The sequence below is a fragment of the Carcharodon carcharias genome, chromosome 13, assembly GCF_017639515.1.
Source record: "Carcharodon carcharias isolate sCarCar2 chromosome 13, sCarCar2.pri, whole genome shotgun sequence".
Classification (NCBI taxonomy): Eukaryota; Metazoa; Chordata; class Chondrichthyes; order Lamniformes; family Lamnidae; genus Carcharodon; species Carcharodon carcharias.
This window is the reverse complement of record NC_054479.1, coordinates 107,597,187-107,623,121: the sequence shown is the minus strand read 5'-3', so window position 1 is coordinate 107,623,121 and position 25,935 is coordinate 107,597,187. Positions and strand designations below refer to the sequence as shown.

At 41.9% G+C, this 25,935-nt stretch overlaps 1 protein-coding gene across 2 annotated transcripts in view; it reads right to left on the bottom strand.

Moving 5' to 3' along the window:
* The window catches only part of tbc1d22a (TBC1 domain family, member 22a), a 453,849-nt gene that overhangs the window by 16,015 nt on the left and 411,899 nt on the right, over positions 1-25,935 (bottom strand). The window contains exon 14 of one of the 2 annotated variants that reach the window (XM_041202628.1): positions 1,156-1,204. The exons of the other annotated variant lie outside the window; for it this stretch is intronic. Within the exon in view, the coding sequence (XP_041058562.1) occupies positions 1,190-1,204 (15 nt within the window). The 3' untranslated portion in view covers positions 1,156-1,189. Of the gene's footprint in view, positions 1-1,155; positions 1,205-25,935 lie in introns of those variants that run through there. 2 annotated transcript variants of the gene reach the window in all.

The following is a 25,935-nucleotide window of genomic DNA, read 5'->3' as shown; positions in this document are numbered from 1 at the left end:
TTTTCAGCACCAAATACACATTTGCCAATTCAGCATTCTCAGGGGATCCAGCCATGCCTTGATAATCCACTTCCTGCTCTGATGTATGTTCATCCACTGCTCTTACTCACCAACATGCTCTGACAGTGATAAGTTTCCTGTATGTGAAAGTGTATCAGGAGCGATTCCTGAAGCTCAGAAATTTTAAATTTGAATACAAGCCATCACAGATGCTTCATGCATGTACTCAATGTACTCAGGGCCTCGCCCATCATGCAGATATGCACATCATAGCTTTCAGCGATCCCCATAAACAAAATTAAGCTGTTTTCAACTTAGTGATTGAACCCCTCAAAGAATAATTTTCGATGAACTATACCTCAAAATTGAAATTCCTGCAAAGTAGAACTCCACATTTTTCTTTGTTTCTATTCCCATGAATGAATAAAAATGTGCAGGTTACGGAGGAAAAGGCAGGACATTGACACTAAGTTAAAATGCTCAGAGAGCCGGTGCTGAATGGGTTCCTTCTGCACTGCAACAATTCTGACCTGGACATCACTGGCTGAGCCAGCAGTTATTGCCCATCCCTAATTGCCCTTTAGGTGGTGGTGGTGAGCTGCCTTCTTGAACTACTGCAGTCCATGTGTCGTAGGTATACCCACAGTGCTGTTAGGAAGGGAGTTCCAGGATTTTGACCCAGCGACAGCGGAGGAATGGTGATATATTTGCAAGTCAGGGTGGTGAGTGACTTGGAGGGGAACTCCTAGGTGGTGATGTTCCCATGTGTCTGCTGCCCTTGTCCTTCTAGATGGTTGAGGTCATGGGTTTGGAAGGTGCTGTCTAAGGAGGCTTGGTGAGTTCCTGCAATGCATCTTGTAGATGGTATACACTGCTGCTACAGTTTGTCAGTTGTGGAGGGAGGAAATGTTTGTGGATAGGGTACCAATCAAGTGAGCTGCTTTGTCCTGGATGGTGTGAAGCTTCTTGAGTGTTGATGGAGCTGCACTCATCCAGAAAAGTGGTAGTGTTCCATCACACTCCTGACTTGTGCCTTGCAGATGGTCGACAGGTTTTGGGAAGTCAGGAGGTGAGTTACTCGCTGCAGGATTCCTAGCCTCTGACCTGCTCTTGTAGCCACAGTATTTATATGGCTAGTCCAGTTCAGTTTCTGATCAATGGTTACCTCACGATGTTGATTGTGTGGGATTCAGCGATGGTGATGCTATTGAATATCAGGAGGAGATGGTTAGATTCTCTCTTGTTGGAGATGGTCATTGCCTGGTACTTGTGTCGCGCAAATGATACTTGCTACTTATCAGTCCAAGCGTGGATATTGTGCAGGTCTTGCTGCATTTGGACATGGACTGCTTCAATACCTGAGGAGCCGCGAATGATGTTGAACATTGTGCAATCATCAGCGAACATCCCCACTTCTGACCTTATGATGGAAGGAAGGTCATTGATGAAGCAGCTGAAGATAGTTGGGCCAAGGACACTACCCTGAGGAACTCCTGCAATGATGTCCTGGAGCTGAGCTGATTGACCTCCAACAATTACAATCATCTTCCTTTTTGCTAGGTGTGACTCCAACCAGTGGAGGGTTTTCACCCTGATTCCACTGACTCCAGTTTTGCTGGGGCTCTTTGATTCCTCAGGCTTTTCTACTTCACAGGTCTCTCATAGCTCAAAACTAATAATTTGTTGTAAAGCAATATTATATAATATCCCAAATGACAGAAGGTAGAAAACAACCAATGAAATAGTAGCTAATCAGATCACTTTTGTAGCTAATATATTACCCTATTACTGGCTGAAACTAATTGCAGATCAGGCACCAAATAAATGTGTTTAAACAGTTACAAGGGTTAAACAGCTAAAATTAAATTAATTCATTTGCACAGAAATCACAATACAATAAAATAATTAAGTCAAAGAATTCAGTAGTTAGGCCCAATCATAGTCACTGAGGCTAAACTGCACAGCTTCATTGAACACTGCTGTTCAAGCAGAAACCCCTGAATAGTTGCTGACAAAGGAGGTCCTATGGTTCAGTGGGGAGCATCACTCTGCTAGGACTCCATGGACAAGGAAGGTGTGTTCATAATGCAGCTAAACAAGTTGCTTATCAACCTGTAAATCCTACACACGCCAGATGATAAGAGTGGGAGTGATTCCTGGTCAGCCAAACAATAGAAAGAAAATTGGAGCCTTTAGCATCACTACTCATAGTGCCAGAGTGCAGCATACAGGTGCAAGTGCATGTTGCCACAGCAACTTGGATTCCTTGGAGATCGGTAGGCTTTGTTGGCAGATGGCCAGTGTGGATCAGGTTGGTGCCAACAGCACAGGGTTCAATCCCCATTCCCACTGGGGTGGATTCGGAACTTGCCCCCTTGCTCTACCCATGGTGGAGGGTGTGGCGCTGTGGGTCAGACCTGCTTTCAGCCAGACAACTGAAGAAGCTGCTCGCATAATTTATAAATACAGACAGAAATCAAAATATTAAGAAAACACCCTTAAAGCTGTGTGCTTATAGCTGTGTAAGATATATGGAATTTATTTCCAAGACTTTGCACAGTACATGAATGCACGGGAAATTATTGGCCTGAGATTTTTCATCCATTTTGAATGTATGTGAGATCTTTTTACTGCATGATGAGTCAAAGAAAATCCACCTGGAACATGAGTTATTAGGATGAGAAAACTTCAATGCAAATATTTGAGTCTTCTGGCTATCATACGCAGAGCAAGGTGATTTCCTCATCACAATTTTTATTTCCCTTTCTATATAATTTTAGCAGGAAGCCACATTAAGTTTCATTCCTGTTGGAGATCCAAAAGATGGTTCATATTTTTGCAGAACAATTCAATTCAATGGCAGAAAATAATATGACAAATTGAATTCTATGATTTTTTAAATATAAATTTAGAAGCCTTTAGCTTAAATTAAATTGTTCGATTGATCAATTAAGGTATTTACATTTAAATTATCTAATTTTCGGTCTAATTTATTCATGTTTATACAATTTTTATGAAGCTATATCACAATTTCTCACTTTCAATTATTTTTTAATTATTAATTCGCTTCTAATTTAAAATAATGATACAGCATTTTGGAATATTTAAATACAAACATTAAAACTGAAAGCTTTTCATTCTTAATAAATTTAGTTGATTTTTTATGAAGGGGATTTGACATGGATGTATACTAGCTTAGTTGTGTTTACCTCTAGTGCCTACTTTGGCCTCCTCCTATCTCTCATCTACATGCTGCCCCTTGGCAACATCATCCGAAAACACATCAGTTTCCGCATGTACACTGACTTTACCTTATCACCACATTTCTCAACCCTTCCATTGTCTCTAAATTGTCTGTATGATTGTCTGACATTGAGTACTGGATGAGCAAAGATTTCCTCCAATTAAACATTGGGAAGACTGAAGCTATTTTCATCAGTCCCTACCACCAACACCGTTCCTTCGCCATTGACTCAATCCTTCTTTCTGACTACTGTTTGAGGCTGAACCAGACAGTTTGCAACCTCAGTATCATAGTTGACCCCAAGATGAACTTTCAATCACATAAACAAAAACAGAATTACCTGGAAAAACTCAGCAGGTCTGGCAGCATCGGCGGAGAAGAAAAGAGTTGACGTTTCGAGTCCTCATGACCCTTCGACAGAACTTGAGTTCGAGTCCAAGAAAGAGTTGAAATATAAGCTGGTTTAAGGTGTGTGTGTGGGGGGCGGAGAGAGAGAGAGAGAGAGAGAGAGAGAGGTGGAGTGGGGGTGTGGTTGTAGGGACAAACAAGCAGTGATAGAAGCAGATCATCAAAAGATGTCAACAACAATAATACAAAAGAACACATAGCTGTTAAAGTTAAAGGTTGGTGATATTATCTAAACGAATGTGCTAATTAAGAATGGATGGTAGGGACTCAAGGTATAGCTCTAGTGGGGGTGAGGAGAGCATAAAAGATGTAAAAAAGACCCAAAATAAATAAAATAAATAAATAAATATTTTTTTTTTTCTTTTTCTCTTTTTATAATGGAAATAGGTGGGAAAAGGAAAATCTATATAATTTATTGGAAAAAAAAGAGAAAAGGAAGGGGGAAACAGAAAGGGGGTGGGGAAGCTCACAACCTAAAGTTGTTCAATTCAATATTCAGTCCGGATGGCTGTAAAGTGCCTAGTCGGAAGATGAGGTGTTGTTCCTCCAGTTTGTGTTGGGCTTCACTGGAACAATGCAGCAAGCCAAGGACAGACATGTGGGCAAGAGAGCAGGGTGGAGTGTTAAAATGGCAAGCGACAGGGAGGTTTGGGTCATTCTTGCGGACAGACCGCAGGTGTTCTGCAAAGCGGTCACCCAGTTTACGTTTGGTCCCTCCAATGTAGAGGAGACCACATTGGGAGCAACGAATGCAGTAGACTAAGTTGGGGGAAATGCAAGTGAAATGCTGCTTCACTTGAAAGGAGTGTTTGGGTCCTTGGACGGTGAGGAGAGAGGAAGTGAAAGGGCAGGTATTGCATCTTTTGCGTGGGCATGGGGTGGTGCCATAGGAGGGGGTTGAGGAGTAGGGAGTGATGGAGGAGTGGACCAGGGTGTCCCGGAGGGAGCGATCCCTACGGAATGCCGATAGGGGGGGGTGAAGGGAAGATGTGTTTGGTGGTGGCATCATGCTGGAGTTGGCAGAAATGGCGGAGGATGATCCTTTGAATGCAGAGGCTGGTGGGGTAATAAGTGAGGACAAGGGGGACCCTATCATGTTTCTGGGAGGGAGGAGAAGGCGTGAGGGCGGATGCGCGGGAGATGGGTCGGACACGGTTGAGGGCCCTGTCAACGACCGTGGGTGGAAAACCTCGGTTAAGGAAGAAGGAGGACATGTCAGAGGAACTGTTTTTGAAGGTAGCATCATCGGAACAGATGCGACGGAGGCAAACGAACTGAGAGAATGGGATGGAGTCCTTACAGGAAGCGGGGTGTGAGGAGCTGTAGTCGAGATAGCTGTGGGAGTCGGTGGGTTTGTAATGGATATTGGTGGACAGTCTATCACCAGACATTGAGACAGAGAGGTCAAGGAAGGGAAGGGAAGTGTCAGAGATGGACCACGTGAAAATGATGGAGGGGTGGAGATTGGAAGCAAAATTAATAAATTTTTCCAAGTCCCGACGAGAGCATGAAGCGGCACCGAAGTAATCATTGATGTACCGGAGAAAGAGTTGTGGAAGGGGGCCGGAGTAGGACTGGAACAAGGAATGTTCCACATACCCCATAAAGAGACAGGCATAGCTGGGGCCCATGCGGGTACCCATAGCCACACCTTTTATTTGGAGGAAGTGAGAGGAGTTGAAGGAGAAATTGTTCAGCGTGAGAACAAGTTCAGCCAGACGGAGGAGAGTAGTGGTGGATGGGGATTGTTCGGGCCTCTGTTCGAGGAAGAAGCTAAGGGCCCTCAGACCATCCTAGTGGGGGATGGAGGTCTAGCGGGATTGGACGTCCATGGTGAAGAGGAAGCGGTTGGGGCCAGGGAACTGGAAATTGTTGATGTGACGTAAGGTGTCAGAGGAATCACGGATGTAGGTGGGAAAGGACTGGACAAGGGGAGAGAGAAGGGAGTCAAGATAACGAGAAATGAGTTCTGTGGGGCAGGAGCAAGCTGAGACGATCGGTCTACCGGGGCAGTTCTGTTTGTGGATTTTGGGTAGGAGATAGAAGCGGGCCATCCAAGTTTGGGCAACTATCAGGTTGGAAGCTGTGGGAGGGAGATCCCCAGAGGAGATGAGGTCAGTGACAGTCCTGGAAACAATGGCTTGATGTTCAGTGGTGGGGTCATGGTCCAGGGAGAGGTAGGAGGAAGTGTCTGCAAGTTGACGCTCAGCCTCCGCGAGGTAGAGGTCAGTGCGCCAGACAACAACAGCACCACCCTTGTCAGCGGGTTTGATGACAATGTCAGGGTTGGACCTGAGAGAATGGAGTGCAGTAAGTTCAGAGAGAGACAGGTTAGAATGGGTGAGAGGAGCAGAGAAATTGAGACGACTACTGTCGCGCCGACAGTTCTCAATGAAAAGATCAAGAGAAGGTAAGAATCCAGAGGGAGGGGTCCAGGTGGAGGGAGAATATTGGAGATGGGTAAAAGGGGAACTGGGAGAGGACTCCTGCCCAAAGAAGTGAGCCCAGAGACGAAGACGGTGGAAGAAGAGTTCAGCATCATGCCGAGCCCGAAATTCATTGAGGTGAGGGCGTAAGGGTATGAAACTAAGTTCTTTGCTGAGCACTGAACGTTCAGCATCGGAGAGGGGAAGGTCAGGGGGTATAGTGAATACACGGCTGGGATTGGGATTGGAAGAAGGGGTGGGGACGGAGGGACAGGCCGGGGTGGAGGGTCCTAGATGGGTGTTGGTGTCGATGAGTTGGTGGAGCTTGCGTTCCTTAGCACTTGAGAGAAAGAGAAAAAGTTTCTTGTTGAGCCGTCGGATGAGCCGAAGGATAAAATGAAACTGGGGGCACGCGCAGCTTTGAAAAAGGGTACGGCGGTGCTGCTGGAGGGAGAGGTCAAGTGTGTTCATATGACGGCGCATGGCACTGAGTGTGGATTTCAGAATGTGACAGGAACAGCAGTCCGAGAAACGTTTTATGTCCCGGAGATACCTGTAATCCTGGGTGGGTTCGAAACATGAGGGGTGGAATTTCTGGGGATCTCCCTCCCACAGCTTCCAACCTGACAGTCGCCCAACCTCGGACGGCCCGCTTCTATCTCCTACCCAAAATCCACAAACAGAACTGCCCCGGTAGACCGATCGTCTCAGCTTGCTCCTGCCCCACAGAACTCATTTCTCGTTATCTTGACTCCCTTCTCTCTCCCCTTGTCCAGTCCCTTCCCACCTACATCCGTGATTCCTCTGACACCTTATGTCACATCAACAATTTCCAGTTCCCTGGCCCCAACCGCTTCCTCTTCACCATGGACGTCCAATCCCTCTACACCTCCATCCCCCACCAGGATGGTCTGAGGGCCCTTAGCTTCTTCCTCGAATAGAGGCCCGAACAATCCCCATCCACCACTACTCTCCTCCGTCTGGCTGAACTTGTTCTCACGCTGAACAATTTCTCCTTCAACTCCTCTCACTTCCTCCAAATAAAAGGTGTGGCTATGGGTACCCGCATGGGCCCCAGCTATGCCTGTCTCTTTATGGGGTATGTGGAACATTCCTTGTTCCAGTCCTACTCTGGCCCCCTTCCACAACTCTTTCTCCGGTACATCGATGATTACTTTGGTGCCGCTTCATGCTCTTGTCGGGACTTGGAAAAATTTATTAATTTTGCTTCCAATCTCCACCCCTCCATCATTTTCACGTGGTCCATCTCTGACACTTCCCTTCCCTTCCTTGACCTCTCTGTCTCAATGTCTGGTGATAGACTGTCCACCAATATCCATTACAAACCCACCGACTCCCACAGCTATCTCGACTACAGCTCCTCACACCCCGCTTCCTGTAAGGACTCCATCCCATTTTCACAGTTCCTTTGCCTCCGTCGCATCTGTTCCGATGATGCTACCTTCAAAAACAGTTCCTCTGACATGTCCTCCTTCTTCCTTAACCGAGGTTTTCCACCCACGGTCGTTGACAGGGCCCTCAACCGTGTCTGGCCCATCTCCCGCGCATCCGCCCTCACGCCTTCTCCTCCCTCCCAGAAACATGATAGGGTCCCCCTTGTCCTCACTTATCACCCCACCAGCCTCCGCATTCAAAGGATCATCCTCCGCCATTTCCGCCAACTCCAGCATGATGCCACCACCAAACACATCTTCCCTTCACCCCCCCATCGGCATTCCGTAGGGATCGCTCCCTCCGGGACACCCTGGTCCACTCCTCCATCACCCCCTACTCCTCAACCCCCTCCTATGGCACCACCCCATGCCCACGCAAAAGATGCAATACCTGCCCCTTCACTTCCTCTCTCCTCACCGTCCAAGGACCCAAACATTCCTTTCAAGTGAAGCAGCATTTCACTTGCATTTCCCCCAACTTAGTCTACTGCATTCGTTGCTCCCAATGTGGTCTCCTCTACATTGGAGAGACCAAAAGTAAACTGGGCGACCGCTTTGCAGAACACCTGCGGTCTGTCCGCAAGAATGACCCAAACCTCCCTGTCGCTTGCCATTTTAACACTCCACCCTGCTCTCTTGCCCACATGTCTGTCCTTGGCTTGCTGCATTGTTCCAGTGAAGCCCAATGCAAACTGGAGGAACAACACCTCATCTTCCGACTAGGCACTTTACAGCCATCCGGACTGAATATTGAATTCAACAACTTTAGGTCGTGAGCTCCCTCCCCCATCCCCACCCCCTTTCTGTTTCCCCCTTCCTTTTCTCTTTTTTTTCCAATAAATTACATAGATTTTCCTTTTCCCACCTATTTCCATTATAAAAAGAGAAAAAGAAAAAAAAAATTATTTAGTTATTTATTTTATTTATTTTGGGTTTTTTTTACATCTTTTATGCTCTCCCCACCCCCACTAGAGCTATACCTTGAGTGCCCTACCATCCATTCTTAATTAGCACATTCGTTTAGATAATATCACCAACCTTTAACTTTAACAGCTATGTGTTCTTTTGTATTATTGTTGTTGACATCTTTTGATGATCTGCTTCTATCACTGCTTGTTTGTCCCTACAACCACACCCCCACTCCACCTCTCTCTCTCTCTCTCTCTCTCTCTCCGCCCCCCACACACACACCTTAAACCAGCTTATATTTCAACTCTTTCTTGGACTCGAACTCAAGTTCTGTCGAAGGGTCATGAGGACTCGAAACGTCAACTCTTTTCTTCTCTGCCGATGCTGCCAGACCTGCTGAGTTTTTCCAGGTAATTCTGTTTTTGTTTTTGTTTTGGATTTCCAGCATCCGCAGTTTTTTTGTTTCAATCACATAGCCACACTGTCACTAAGACTGCCTATTTCCATCCCTGTAACATCACCCGTTTCTGCTTCTACCGCTGCTGAAACCTTTGTTACCACTAAACTTGGCTCCTGCATGGCATCTCACATTCCACCCTCCTTAGACTTGAGGTCATCCAAAACTCTGCTGCCATTGTCATAACTCACACCAGATCCTGTGCTCGCTGACCTACACTAGCCTCAATTTTAAAATTCTCATCCTTGTTTTCAAATCTCTCCCTGGCCTCATCCCTCCCTATCTCTATAATCTCTTCCAGCCCTAAAATCATCCTAGATATCTGAGCTCCTCTAATTTCTGCCTCTTGAGCATCCTTGGTTTTAGTCGCTCCTCTATTGGCCATCATGACTTCAGCTGCCTCGGCCCAAGCTCTGGAATTCCCTCTCTAAACCTGTCCACCTCTTTACCTCACTTTCCACCTTTAAGACATTTCTGAAAACCTCTAGCTCTTCAATCAAGTTTTGGGTCATCTGTCCTAATATCACATGTGGTTTGGTGCCATATTTTGTTTTTTATAATGCCCTGGGACACTAAATTACATTAACAGTGATACAAGTTGTTGTTTATGAATTATGACATGACTGTTGAATTGTGTCTATTTGCTCACGTTTGATTGTTCTATTGAACAACCATTGTTTAGGAAGATGATAAATCAGCTACTTAATCTTCTAAAGGCAATGGGCCTGAAGTTCCACATAGTGTCAGAGTCAGATTGCCACTCCGTTTCTGCTTTTTTGCCTTCAAATCTTCCCGATCCTTTCTTGCCTGACCTTCCGACTCAGACTGAGCTGTAGGGCAGCGCGCTCCTGAGGCCTTCAGTTGAGAGCGTCAGAGTCAAACACTAGGAGGCCTTGCCCCCTTTTTTACAGCACCGACGGCTGTAAATCAAGGAAGTTTAAAGGTTCCAGCCGCTTTCAAACCAGGGAGAAGGTAAATTTGTTAGGTAAGTGGCTAGAATTTGGGTGGGAGGTGGTTGGGAGGGCAACAGTCGGACAGTCAGTGGGGGGTGATGGGGAAGGATAGAGAGGGGCTTGATCAGGTCAGGTCAGGTCGGCCTGGGGGTGGTAGTCCAGGGAGGGGCGAGTGAGGGGTGTCCCTGGGAGTCGGTGTGGGTCTGTACAATAGTTACCCTGAAGCTAGAAGTGGTTTTAATTCTTCTAACTTTTTCTGGGTAACTATTGATATAACCCAGCTGGAACCATGTGAAGTTTGCAATGTAGATCATACTACGAACATAGAAACTAGAAGCAGGAGTAGGCCATTCGGCCCTTTGAGCCTGCTCCATCATTCAAAATGATCATGGCTGATCCTCTATCTCAATGCCATATTCCCACTTTCTCTCCATACCCCTTGATGCCCCTAATATCCAAAAAATTAACAATCTCTTTCTTGAATATAATCAGTGACCCTGCCTCCACAGTCTTCTGTGGTAGAGAATTCCATAGGTTGACCACCCTCAGTGAAGAAATTTTTCCTCATCTCAGTCCTAAATGGCCCGTCCCGTATCCTAAGACTGTGGCCCCTGGTTCTAGATTCCCCCAACCAGGGGAAACATCCTCCCTGCATCTAGTCTGCCTAGCCCTGTTAGAATTTTATGCATTTCAGTCAGATCTCCTCTCATTCTTCTGAACTCTGATGAATACAAGCCCAGTCGAACCAATCTCTCCTCATACAACAGTCCTGCCATCCCCAGTATCAGCCTAGTGAACCTTCGCTGCACTCACTCAATGGCAAGTATATCCTTTCTTAGGTAGGGAGACCAAAACTGCACGCTATACTCCAGGTGTGGTCTCACCAAGGCCTTGTGTAACTGCTGTAAGACACCCCTACTTCTGAACTCAAATCCTCTTGGAACAAAGGCCAACAAACCATTTGCCTTCCTAATTGCTTGTTGCACCTGCCTGTTTACTTTCATTGACTGGTGTATAAGGACACCCAGATCCCTTTGTACATCCACATTTCTCAATAAGTCACCATTTAAATAATATTCTGCTTCTGTTTTTCACACTGAAGCATATAACTTCACATTTATCCATGTTATACTGCATCTGCCATGTGTTTGACCACACACACAGCTTGTCTAAATTGCCCTGAAGCCTCCTTGCATCCTCCTCACAACTCTCAATCCTGCCCAGTTTTGTGTCATCAGCAAACTTGGAAATATTGCATTTGGTATCCTCAGTCAATTCATTTATATATATATATATATATAATGAATAGATGGGGCCCAAGCACTGATCCCTGCGGTACACTTCTAGTCACCGTCTGCCATCCGGAAAAAGACCAATTTATTCCCATTCTTTTGTTTCCAGTCTGTCAACCAACTTTCCATGCATGCCAGTGTATTACCCCCGATCCCTCATGCTTTAATTTTGCCCACTAGCTTCTCATGTAGGACCTTGTCAAAAGCCTTCTTGAAATTCAATTACACCACATCCTCTGGTTCTCCCTTATCTATTGTACTAGTTACATCCTGAAAAAACTCCAGTAGATTAGTTAAGTTTGATTTCCATTTCATAAACTCATGCTGACTTTGTCTAATCTCGTTAATGCTTTCTAAGTATTCTGTTACCACATCTTTTATAATACACTCTAGCATTTTCCCCACTACTGATGTTAGGCTAACTGGCCTTTAATTCTCTGTTTTTTCTCTCCCTCCTATTTAAATAGTGAGGTTACATTTGCCACTCTCCAATCTATAGGAACTGCTTCAGAGCCTACAGAATTTTGGAAGATGACCACCAATGCATCCAATATTTCCAGGGCCACTTCCTTTAGTACTCTGGGATGTAGATTATCAGGCCCTGGGGATTTTTCAGCCTTTAACCCCTTTAATTTCTCTAGCACCATTTTTTTTTTTAACTAATACAGATTTTTTTCAATTCCTCCCTCTCATTGGACACTTGGTTCCTTAACATTTCTGGGAAATTATTTGTGTCCTCTTTTGTGAAGACAGAACCAAAATATGTGTTCAATTCTTCTGCCATTTCTTTGTTCCCCATTATAATTTCCCCCATTTTTGAGTGTAAAGGACCTATGGTTGTCTTTGCTAATCTTTTTCTTTTCACAGTTTTTACAATTAGTTTTTATGTTCCCTGCAAGTTTATTCTCATACTCCATTTTCCCTTTCTTGATCCATCTTTTTGTCCACTTTTGCTGAATTCTAAAGGCTTGCTGCTTTTTCTGGCAATTTTATGTGTCTCCTCTTTGGATCTAATACTATCCCTAATTTTTTTTGTAATCCATGATTGAGCCATCTTTCTTGTTTTATTTTTGCGCCAGATAGGAATGAATAATTGTTGTAATTCATGCATAGATTCCTTAAATATTAACCATTACCTATTCACCATCAACCCATTTAGTAAGGTTCCCCAATCCATCTTTGCCAACTCGTGTCTCATATTCTTGTAGCTCCCTTTATTTAGATTCAAGGCTCTAGTTTCGGATTCAACTTCTTCACTCTCCATCTTAATGGACAATTCTATCATTTTATGGTCACTCTTCCCCAAGGGACTCTGTGCAACGTGATTGTTAATTAATCCTTTCTCATTGCACAATACCCAGCCTAGGATAGCATGCTCTCTAGTTGGTCCCTCAATGTACTGGTCTAAAAAAAAACCATCATGTACACACTCCAGGAAATCCTCCTCCATACAATTATTGCTAGTTTGATTTGTCCAATCTATATGTAGATTAAAGTCACCCATGATTACAGTTGTACCCTTAACTCCACCCAAACAGATTCCACATAATGATTTTCCGAGCCAATATCCTTCTTCACTATTGCATTGATTTCCTCCTTTACTAACAGTGCTACCCCACCTCCTTTGCCTATTTGTCTCTCCTTCCTAAATATTAAATACCTCTGGATGTTCAGTTCCCATCCTTAGTCACCCTGCAACCATGTCTCCAAAATTGTGACTATATCATAACCGTTTATATCTATTTGCGCTGTTAATTCATCTACCTTATTGCAAATGCTCTGCGCAGTAAGATACAGTGCCTTTAGACTTGTCTTTTTAACCTTGTTCATCACCTTAACTTTATTTTGCACTATGACCCCATTTGTTTTTCACCCTTATTATTTCTGCCTTCCACTTTTGCTTCTACTTTTCTGCCTTTCATTTCTATCCTTGTTTAACCCTTCCCATCCCCCTGCCATTCTAGTTTAAATCCTCCCTGTCAGCACCAGCAAACACTGTCCCCCCAACCCCACTGAGGACATTGGTCCCAGTCCTGCCCAGAAGCAACCTGTCCTGTTTGTACTGGTCCCACTTTCCCCAGAACTGGTCCCAATGTCCTAGGAATCTGAACCCATCCCCTCTACACCATTTCTTCAGCTACATATTCATCCAATATATCCTGTTATTTCTACTCTCACTAGCCTGTGGCAGTGGTAGTAATCCTGAGATTGCCTTTTGATTTGATACTTTTTAATTTACATCCTAACTCCCTATATTCAGCTTGTAGGACCTCATCCCTTTTGTTTTACTATAGTATAGTACTGCACTGGTGTGTCTCCTTGATCTTGTACTTAAGCCTCTGGAATGAAGTCTGAACAAACAACTTTCTGACTCAGAGGCCAGAGCGCTACCACTGAGCCGCAGCTGACACCTGGACTAATTACAGTGAAAGAAGCAGCAAAGGACTGATTACGATCCTGAAGGACATATTTAGATGACACATTGAGTGCTACTTCTCACTGAGACAAAAATAAATGAGTTTCAGCGTGCAGAATTACTCTGGGGCATGAAGTGTTGCTTCCGATGATCACAAAGAAGCAAAGGAGTATCAGATCCTTGCACCCACTCCACACCGCCACCACCCCCCCCCCCCCCCCCACCATTCTCCAATCCACAATAGTTTAATTTTTAAGAGAAAAATGCTGCTAAAGAAAGGAGGCAGGAGAATGCAATTAGTAATGGATCCTCACAAAAAAAATGAACCAAATGTGATTGCAAACATTTTCAATGGATAGAAACAAACAGGCTATACAGCCCTTCGAGCTTTTTCCACCATTCAATGACATGGTTAATCTGCATTATAATTTCTTCTACTTACTTGGCTCCATAATTCCATCATTAGTTGCAGCTAATAATCTATCAATCTCCAATTTCAAATTGTTAATTGTGCTAGCATCTACACTTATTGTGGGAGAGGACATCATATTTCTATTACCCTTTGTGTGAAGAAGTGTTTCCTAACTTCTCTCCATAATGGCCTGACTCAGATTTTAAGATTATATCGCCTTGTCCTAAACTCCCTCATAAGTGGAAAAGTTTTCTATTTATCTTATCAATTCCTTTTATATGATCCCAGTTGATGTTACTAATGGACAAGCCAGATCCCAGAGTGTAACCCAGCTTGATAGATTGTAACTTTTGTTATTTTTCTAGAAACATGGAGGGCGGCTACACAGGAGTCATCTGATGAACTGAATAAAACATTTATTAAAACAAGAAAAAGGTGAACTATTTTACTGCTTCACCCACACCTATATCTTTACAGATAGATACAGGTTCATAAGAATGACAAGTTCTAGTAAATCTATTTTATACTCTAATGTTCACAGTAAGTATACAGTCCATGTAATCCAATAGGCGATCTGTGGTCAGACACACCACACTCCAAGATCAAGTGACAGATACCACCCAAAGCAGAAACTATGGATATCCCATCAACTCCCTTAAAAGCTCGTCACACTGTGAACCAATTGGTCTCACGGAAACTCTATCTTTCACAGAGGGTGGGGGGTATGGAGGCTTCCAATCTCCACTCTTGAAGAACTTGCCTTGGAATCTTCCCTCAAGAAGATATTAAAAAGGAATAGTTTCAGGAAAGCAAACTTGGGTCCATTAGAGGCAGAATCAGTTGAAATTATAATGGGGAATAAGGAAATGTCAGACACATTAAACAGATACTTTGTATCTATCTTCACAGCAGAAGACACAAAAAAAATTCTTGAAATAATGGGGACAGTCAGTCTCATTAATTTTTCCAGTATCATTTTTTTACTTATATGATTTCTTTAAGTTTCTCATTTTCACTAGGCCCTTCAGGGATGTTTTTTGTGTTTTCTACTGTGAAGATAGATACAAAGTATCTGTTTAATGTGTCTGACATTTCCTTATTCCTCATTATAATTTCAACTGATTCTGCCTCTGATGGATCCAAGTTTGTTTTCCTGAAACTTTTCCTTTTAAATATCCTGCACTCTCTCAAAGGCCAATGTATCCTTTCTAAGGTGTGGCACTTAGAACTGCTTGCATTATCTGAAGTGTGATCTTACCTGGGCTTTTAATAGTTGTACCATAATTTCTACCATCCTGTATTTTAGTCCTCTGGATATAAAGGCTGGCATTCCATTGGCCTTGTTGATTATTTTCTGCACCAGCTCATGACAACTATATTATTAGCACTATTAGATAAATGTTCCCTTACAGTTAGATTAACCAAGCCTGGTTCATTGCTCACTACTAAATCTAGTATAACCTGATCATTTTTGTTGGTTCTAAAACAAATTGCTCCAGAAAACAAACTTGAATGCACTCAAGAAATTCACTATCTTTCTGATTTGAGCTACTCAGCTCTTCCCAATCTTAATGAAAATTACAGTCTCCTACTGCTTTTGCTACAATCTCTCTAATCTCTGAACTAACGCCGAGGTTTCATTAAGGCGGTGATAATGGTGTTGGCCCTGATAGGCTAGGACAGAGGATTAATCAAATGCTCAATATGTAGATTCTATGATTTGCACTCTTCATATAGAAAGGCGAATGGAATGGTTTGTACTGGTCAATAACAAAGGAACAGGTTGTAGGGCATGAACTGTTACTGCATATGTTTGAAGAAAATAGCAGCAGAGATATAGACACCACATGACGTTTAAATAATGAGGTGGGCAGGAAGCATAAAGCACTGACAATGAAAGGGTAGAAGAGTGAGGAATTGATGATGGCCTAGACAAAGCAGACTAGAGATCCTGGATGCTGCATGGCCCTGAGTTGAACTAGGGTTCAAATTTTAGATGGCTTTTCCAACTGAGATTTTAAAACACTGACAATGGTGAGCAGTTAGTTGCCATCAAATATTATATACTCATGGCTTTGAAAAGTGAAAATAAATTGCCCCACACAGGCACAACTAGTTTCAACCTACTTGGCAAATGCATATTGACAACAATGAAGCAAGATATTTGGAAAAACCAATAGATACCCATTGCTCTCCATTGATTGGGAGGCTTCTTGAGCACACCTTCTATGAAGGGCACAAGCAGCCAGTGTCAGTGGGAGTTTAATGCTATCAAATAGTATCATAGAAGTGGCACTGATACAACCTTCAAAAATAAAGGAGACCACAGGTACCCAAGTTTTTAAATTCAGCATCAGGAAGAAGGGACCTCTGGTAAGGCAAGCGTTCATTGTCTATTCCTTTTTGCCTTGAGGTGGAGGTGGGCCTTCTTCTTGAACAGTGGTTTGAAACACCTCAAGGGGCAGTTGAGTCAATCACACTGGTGTGGGCCTGGAGTGACATAAGGATCAGACTAGGCCAGGTGAAGATGGCAGGTTTCCTTCCTTGAAAGAAGTTGGGTTGGGTTTTTACAGCAGTCCAAAAGATTCATAATCAGTTTTACAGATAACAGCTATTTATTTCCAATTTTTTAAAAAATTGATTTCAAATTCTCAAACTAGCAAGACTTGAACTCATGAGATAATTTTGTCTTTGTATGATAATATAAAGCGAATTGGCAGTCTGTTTGACATCTCATGATTTTCTTCGCCACTGAGCTACATGGGTTCAGTGGAATCCCCTACACAAACCCCTTTGTCTCTCTTCTTCAAGATCCTCTTTAACAGCCACCTCTTTGATCAAAGATTTTCTTTCTCTCCTCAACATACCTTCTTTGACTCCAGTATCTGTTCTTTCCTCATTCCTCTCCAATGCACAATGAGGGAAATTTTTCACTGTAAAGGAGAGCTAAATAAATGCAATTTGTTGTTAATTACTGTTCTTAATCAAATGGGAAAGGCACTTCAAGCTCTTTTCATGTTTTTGACTCTATCATAATCTGTTTTATAATCAGAAAGGCAGCGACTGCCATTTCACAATGTTCAATTAACCTTTTCTGAGCCAGTTACTTGCTTTTTCATTACATTGTACTTAGTATTATAATATAATTTTTAAGTGATTACAGCATGACATCACTAGAAGGGAAGTATGTCATGCAATCTTGTTTTAGTATCACTTTTGCTTTAGAGCAGGGCACCCACAGGTAGCTCTGCTGCTGGCATTTTCAAGTGTTATACCTTTGTATAAATGTTGCCATGTGCCTATTGACTCAATAAATGAACCCGCACATGTTGGCACAATCCCTTATGAGCAACTGATGCCTTCATGTCATTATAACACATGACATGGTATGTGGTAGTGATTCCTTCCAAATGACATAGTGTTCAACAAGAGTCAGTACATGTATCACATGCTGAACAGTCTTAGATTGTGTTACATGGCATCAGACAACCCTTGATGTTCTGGTCAGGCTGCAATGGTGCCACAGCATTGGAGAGTGTTGAAATTGCAGTGTGTTGACGGCAGAGAAAGGCTTTGAAGACACAAGCCGCGATACTGCTCAAATAAAAAATGGGTAAGCAGATGGATCCCGCATGGTAAGATTGCAGTGCATAGCATGTCAGCTCAGAGAGTGGGACAGCGTGTCCAGGTGACCAGCACCGGGTTAGCTCAGTTGGGACAGGCAAGTGACTAGGGTATAGGCTGGATCAATAGTGAGCAAGGGAGAGTCAAACAAAATCAAAAAACAAGGAAGAAGGTGAAATGCATATTGTCATAATTCGCACAAAATAACCCAGCTTAAATTGGGATGCAGCTGACCCACTATCTGAATTTAAACTGTTTAAACAGCATACAGAGCTATTTTTTTTGATTCAAGTGTGGCTGATCCAGAAAAGCAAGCCATAAAAATGTACCCAGCAATTAAGAATAAAGGTCTACACTCATGTCAGGATTAACAGCAGAAGAGCTAAATGATCTCAAAAGATATGGACAACTTTGGAAGACCAGTTCAGAATTAGGTTAAACTTCCATATTCAATGACTAGAGCTCATGTCAGTTCGACAACAACCTACAGAATCCATAGACCAATTAGTCAGCGGAAGCAGAAAAAAGGGCACGTACTGTGATTTTTATGATGCAAAACTAGCAGAGTTTTTGAGTTGATTATTGCATTGATTGACATGGAAGCATTCCAGAAAGATCTGCTAGACAAGCCCAAAACATATAACATTGAAGAGCTTCTCAAGGATGAGCATAGGTACAAAGTGATCCTTGCACGACGATGAAGCTTACAGGTTCTAAGCACAACCCAATTGTTGACACACTCACTAAAACACCGAAACTTAGCAAGCCAAGTGTGGCCTTCTGCATGCACTAAGGAAATGCCCAGCTTTCCATCAATTCTGCAAAGCATGTGGCAGAAAGGGCCATTAGCAGTGCACTAGAGCAAAGGCTGATGCAATTACAAAGAGCCATGCACTGATTCAAACAGACCATATACAACGTGTAGCTTCAAGCAATATTAATGACCATCTCGTATCCTGTCAGAAACATATATGAGGTGATTGACAAACCAGAAAATAACAATGATGTGCATGACAAGACAGTGTGGTGACCATTTGTTTCACGCAGTCAATGTTGTGGAAAACATAGATGCCATCTCACCATCTAAGGTATCTGCCAAAATTAGAATTATCTGCCCTAAGGAAGTTGGTAATTATTTGTTACTGGCCAAGATTGACACAGGGGCAAGTGCCAACATACTACCCCTATGAATTCTTAAAGACATGTAGCCACTTACACAGAGGGCCATGGCAAAACCAACTGCGGTGAAACTCTCAGCATACAACAGTTCACTGATTCCATGTGGAGGGTTCATAGTCCTGGGTGCCACTGATGTTATACATCATGGAGACTAAAGGTTCAGCAACTGCAGGTCTACCAGCATGCCGTGACCTCACACTAGTAATAATCCATGGAATTAGTCAGACCTTACAAGGAAGATCAACCTCAGAAACTACACCTACCACCTTAGTGCACAACCTAACATTGAAATATCCAGAATGTTTCAACAAAATTGGCAGTTTCAAGGGAGTTGCAACATTACACTTGCAGGAGAATGTAAGTCCATCCACTGTTCCACCACCTAAGTGCAACATCCACTTACAAGAAAAATTAAAAGTCAAACTAGACAAAATGGAGAAAGATGGAATCATTAGAAGAGTACAAGAGCACACAGACTGATGCAGCTCAATTAGAATCATAAAGAAGGATGGATCGTGGAAAGTATGCCTTGATCTTTGAAATGTTGTCCTTACAAAATACCCACATTGGAAGAGCTAAATCAAGATTTGCATTTGCAAAATTCATCTCCAAGCTGACTACTGGTCAGTACATCTCACGAAGAAGTCCCAAGGGCTTACTACATTTCGTACTGCATTCAGATACTGCTTTCAATGACTTCCTTTTGGGCTGTTGGCCAGGATCTCTTTCAATCTCACATGGACCGCATTACATGCAGTCTGCCAAGATGCATCTGTATTGTCAATGAAATTGCTGTTGTGGGTAGAATGAAGCAAGAACCTGACCATAATCTGCACTTAGTAATGCAAGCAGCACATAATGAACATTCTGAAATGTGGCAACATGAAGCAGATCAACTTCTTTGGTTCTATATATTCCAGGGCTGGCATATGTCCTGGTTCAAGAAAAATAGATGATATTAAAGCCACGCCAACTCCTCAAGATAAAAGCGATCTTCAAAGATGTCGGGGTCTAATTTCTTATCTCCATACATGCCCAATTTTGCTCAAAACTCTTCATCGCTAAGGGATTTGTTAAGAAGGGATATGCTTCTCCTGTGGCACAAAGACCACCAATACCTCTTCAAAGCAATGAAACAGTCATTATCAGATGCATCAACATTATAACTTTACGATCCTTGGAAGACAAGTACCCTGGAGATGGATGCCTCACAGAAAGGTCTGGGAGCCTGCATACTACAAAAAGACAAGCCAATTGCACTTGCCTCAAAATCTCTGTCCTTAATGCAATACAACTCCTCCAACATTCAGCATGAAACATTAGCTTTAGTGTTGGAATCATGCATTTTCATTCTTATCTATTTGGCAAAAAATTTGTGGTAGAGGTCGACCAAAAGCCACTGGAGATCATTTGACAAAAACCATTGACCGGTGTACCACCAAGATTGCAACATCTCTTGATAAAGATTCAAGGTTACAACTATGAGATTAGGTACAAGCCAGGTAACTTGATGGTCACATCAGATACACTTAGCAGATTGCCTGACCCAATAAAAACAGAAGTTATATCCTTATAGCTACAAGTTGACTTCATTGATATCGAACTTAAAGGTGTTCTTCAAATTGATCTGGTACATTATGCCCAACACAAATGCCAGCAGCTACAACAAGAAACAGTGAAAGATTCTACACTACAGACATTGTGGAAAACCATCATTGAACAATGGTCTGATTCAATTCAGCATGTTCACGAATATGTGAGGCTATTTTGGACTTATCAGGAAAAGCTAGGCAGCTCCTGGGGAATCATTTTTAAAGGCAGGCAGGTCATCATACTGGAATCTTTGCAACCTGATATCCCTCAACAACTTTATCACTCACATATGGGTACAGATTAGATGAGGAGACTCACAAGAGATACATTGGCCGGGTATGAACAATGACTTTTGAAGTCGTCATTAAGAAGGCAACAGCAGATGTCAAGTCAGCACAAAAAACCATCAATTCCATATGAAGTTCCTACACATTCTTGGTCCAAAATCACATCCGACCTCTTTCATGTCCATGGCACTGACTTCATTGTCATTGTAGAATGTTTTAAGTATCCTGTTATTTGACAATTGCATAATACATCAAGAACAACAGTCATGCACACTCTGAGTGCTATTTTCAGTTTATTTGATGCATCTAGAGAAATCATTATGGATAACTGCAATTTATTGGTAAGCCAATTCAGGATGTGTGCGTGAAGTGGAATATTGAGCACACTACTTCTTCTCCTCATTAACCTAGATCTCATCGCCTAGCTGAATGAATGATTTGCATGGTGAAATCCCCAATTCTCAAATGTAGATAGACCAAACAAGTGCAAGACATTGCAATGTTACATCTGAGAGTGACACTTTTAAGGGCAATTATTCCATCATTAGCAGAGCTCATGTTCGACAGACCAGTGTATACCAATTTACCTACTCTTACCCATTCTACTCTTTCAGAAACTAGAGAACAACTTTCAAAACTGCAAGAGAAGACAGCCAACATGCACAATAAAAATACGGGTACAGAATTATCAAGTTTAGAGTTGGGACAATAAGTTCGCATCTAGGATCCCACAGAAGGTTTGTGGCAGCCCATTGAAGTGACAAAGATTTGTTTAGAACCAAAGTCCTTTGAAGTTGTTACACACAAAGGTGTAATGGTGAGGCATAACTCAGGACAAATCAGCTCCATTCCAGCTCCTCAACGACTGTACAGTCCTATTGCAACTCGGACAAGTTCTCAAATGAGACCAGGAGCAACATCCAAAAATGACAATCCTACAGATCACTGTGAGCAATAAAAGACAGCTTCAGACAAGGTTGCTATCACCAGATCTGGGCATACAAACAGATTACCTCTACGCTTAAGACACTCATACATTCTTCAGTCCTATACACTTATGTAATGATAACTAAACATGAACATATATTGTAAATAGTTATACTTCGTTGGAAAGGTGGGGGGAGAGATCTTAAAAATAAAGGGAGAAGTTTTAATACACCTTTAAAGAACTGCAGCATGACATCTCTAGAAGGGAAGTATGACATTCAAACCTGTTTTAGTTTCACTTTAGCTTATAAGCAGAGCACACACAGACAGCTCTGCTGCTGGTGTCTTCAAGCTATATGCCACTATGTAAATGTTCCCATGTGCCTAGTCTCAATAAATGAACCCATGCATGTTTGCATAATCCCCTTATAAGTGATTGGTGCCTTTATATCATTATAACACATATGACATATAGCACAAAAATATACCAAATTCCAATGGGCAGCTATCTGGTTCTCTTGACTCCTGATGAAAAACTATTAGTTTTGTTGGGTGCAGCACTGACTACTTCAAACACTGCTGCTGAAACATTTTCTTGACCTTACAATGGATTTTCTGTTATTCAACCAAGTTTTCAGATAAGCTGAGGTAGATCAATATTGTGTGTCTGCGATATGTCAAAATTTCAAGCCCTTTCCCTTTCTGCTTTTGCTTTGAAAATTTAGTAGCACACATACTAGAGTATAGTGCATCACTGGATCTTGCAGTTTACTATATTAAGTTAGGTTTCCAAATTATTATTCAGAGGATCATCAGGAATCTAACTAGGAGACAATTCCAATGACATTTTTTCCTAAGTGCATATTTCTATGAATTCTATGGAATTGGTTGTATGGCCAACAAGAGGATTAGTAACTGCTGCATGACATTTTGACATTGAGCAGTGTAATACCAGGTACATCTCTAAAGTTGTGGAAAAATAATAAGGATGTGGTCACAGCCTTCCATGTTATTAAATGTCATTTTATTGCCTGTAACTTTGTAAATCACAAGCAACAGTTCTATCGAAAGACCCATGCTAGCTCTCTAAAATCAATGACAGCTTTGCTTAATTGATGGTATTCTTTGCTGTAAGATACAAGGCTGTGGACTCAAGCTCTGTTGCAGGGCTTGAATATGTAATCTAGACTGACACACCATTGCACTATTGAAGGAATTCTCTTCTTAAGATAAGAAATTAAAGTGAAGCCCAGTCTGAATGACTTAGATGAGGGAACGAAGACAAGGTAGCTAAATTTGCAGATGGCACAAAGATAGGTAGGACAGCATGTTGTGAAGACATCCATATTTGTCGCCACACTCCTTATAAGTTGAGTGAGCGGGCAAAAATCTGGCAGATGGAGTATAATGTGGGAAAATGTGAAGTTGTTCACTTTGGCAGGAAGAATAAAAAAGCAGAGTATTACTTAAACAGAGAATGACTGCAGAATTCCAAGGTACAGAGGGTTTTGGATGTTCTTGTGCATGAATCACAAAAAGTTAGTTTGCAGGTACAGCATGTAATTAAGAAGGCGAATAGAATGCTACCCATTATTATGAGAGGAATTGAACATAAAAGGAAGGATGTTATGCTTCAGTTATACAGGACATTGGTGAGATCGCATCTCAAATAGTGTGTGCAATTTCTGGTCTCCTTATTCAATAAATGCATTGGAGGCTATTCAGAGGAGATTTACTAGATTGATACCTGGAATAAGTGAGTTGTCTTATGAGGATAGGTTGGACAGGCTGGGCTCATTTCCACTGGAGTTTAAAAGAGTGAGGAGTGATTTGATTTAAGTATATAAGATCCCGAATAGTCTTGACAAGGTGGACATGGAAAGGATGTTTCCTCTTATGGGTGAGTCCAGAACTAGGGGGCACAGTTTTTAAAATTAGGGGCTGCCCTTATAGAACAGAGATGAGGAGAAATGCTTTCTCTCAGAGGGCTGTGCAACTTTGGAACACTCTGCCCCCAAAAAGCAGGATCACTGAATATTTTTAAGGCAGTGATAGATAGATTCTTCTTAGGCAAGGGAATTAAAAGTTATTGGGGGGTAGATAGGAATGTAGAACTCGAAACACAAACAGTTCAGCCATGATCTTATTGAATGGCAGAACAGGCCTGAGGGGCTCAATGGCCTACTTCTGCTCCTATTGTGTATGTTCATATAAATGGTGATGGTGCATATTCAGGTGTGAGGGGAATATTTGAAGGAGAGAACTAGACCTGGTGTCCTTTAAACAATTATCACCAAAATTAAATTAAATTGTCATTCATCTTATTTAAGGTATTTCATAACGTTTAAAATGGTTGCAATTACATACTTAACAATTAACACTACACTTAAAAATCTAGTGCATATTTAAATTGAGGATGTGCATTTAATTGAAGACATTATTAAATAATTATTATTCCTAGAGATGGTACTGTGATAGGTATTTTCAATGTTAAAGATGTTGTGATGCACAATGCTGCTATATCATACTGAAAGTATATAATTCTGAGATGGAGAAATCTAACTACCAGATTCATACTAATCATTCAAAATGTCTTTATGAAAATGGCTGTTCAATCACTATTTTTGTTGCAGTAACTGAAATTTCCGATCTCTTCAATACATTTTTAAACAAATGTGAAAATACCAAAGAAGTTATTCCTTCTTTAATAGCATGGCTAAACTTAATCCCTGAAGTATCTTCTGCATTTGTTATTTCCTTTATTGAAGTTTTTACTTAAAAGCCTCAGGCTTCTCCAAAATCCTAATTTTTGACATGATTTTTGTTGCCTGGAGTTGTGACTCAGAATTGAAGTTGAATTGTGAAGTCTGAACCTGTGTGTGCTGAATTTCTAAATTGTATCAATGCTGTTCAATCAGGTTTACTATGATATATATTGTTTGAGCTACTAGTACCTTTTACTCAATAGCTTTACTTCTAAAAAATTTGAATGACTTCTGATTACAGAGAAAGAATGGCGGCATTATTAGGAATCAAGGAGCTGCATCCCAACATGTAAAGCCTACGGTCCTGAAATATGAGATTGGATGCTGTTGTACAAATATTAATTTGAAATTTCTCTCTCCATTATTTTATCACATGCATTTAATTGTTTCAAGTAAATGGTTGTCCTTCCTGAAAAAGAGTTTTCACCTATTGTCTATGACATTCATACAACAGTATACCATGGTGCAATTATAGGAACTCAGACGGATTTGCCAGGACTTGCAGTCAGCAGTGAAGTGGAGATGTTCACCAACGACTTTATGAAGAAGTACAACCCAACTTTGGTCATAGGCCACAGCAGGAACTTGTTCTCCTGGCTGCTGCAGCACATGGGTCCAATGGTCAAGTTAGTGGAGAGGCGCAGCAGCACAGTGCATTGATGGAGAAGTCACATGATGAATTAGGAAACTGATGATTCATAGAGGCATTTGAGAAATTTAAACATAGTGCAAACTGACATTCAATAGCTTTCTAAAAGGCAGTAGTAAAGAGAAAAAGGTCAGTTCTAACCTTTTGTGGAAAAGAGAGAAAGGGTTAAATTTGTTTAATGGCTGGGAGATTAGTGAGGATGACAGCAAAAACCCAGACAAAATTTCTGAAAAATTAAGCACACATTTCCAGCCTTAATCGAATCATCTGATCCACCGATACGAATTTCAAAGCCTGAAGCAGGAACCAGGTGAGCCTTTTGACAATTTCTTAAAAAGATTGAAAAATGCTGCCAGAAAATGTAAATCTAAGGACACAAATGAAAGGCTGATAGGTCAGCTCATTACACACCCTGAAGTACAAAAAGATTTATTTGGAAAGGTTAAGCTCACAATATCATCAGTTTTAGACACTGCCAGAGCACATGAAGCCACCAGTTGACAGATAAAGGTGCTGATTATCCCCAAAAGTCTAGTTTTCAGTTAAGTCAGAAAGGCAGCAGGATTAATGCAGTGAAACAGCAACAAAACAATGGCACCGGACAGAGTGAAAGATGTGCAGGAGCTGTGGATGACCACGAGTTCTCAGGCAGAAGGAAATTTCCTGTATATGGATTAAACTGCAGACGGTTTGAAAAGCCCAATTAATGGGTAATGATGTGCAGAACTAAGAAAGAAGATGGTAACGGAGTTATAGAGAGACTGAACAATAGAGTGAGTGAAAAGGAAAAGAAGCCAAAGCATCCGTACCCTGGAAGATGTCAAGAGTTTGAGAAAATGATAGGCATAGGAAACATACAATTGCATGAAATGGCTGGATGCGATAGTTCTCAGAGAAAAGAAATTTCTATTAGAATCAGGAAGAGGATGAGAAATAAGCC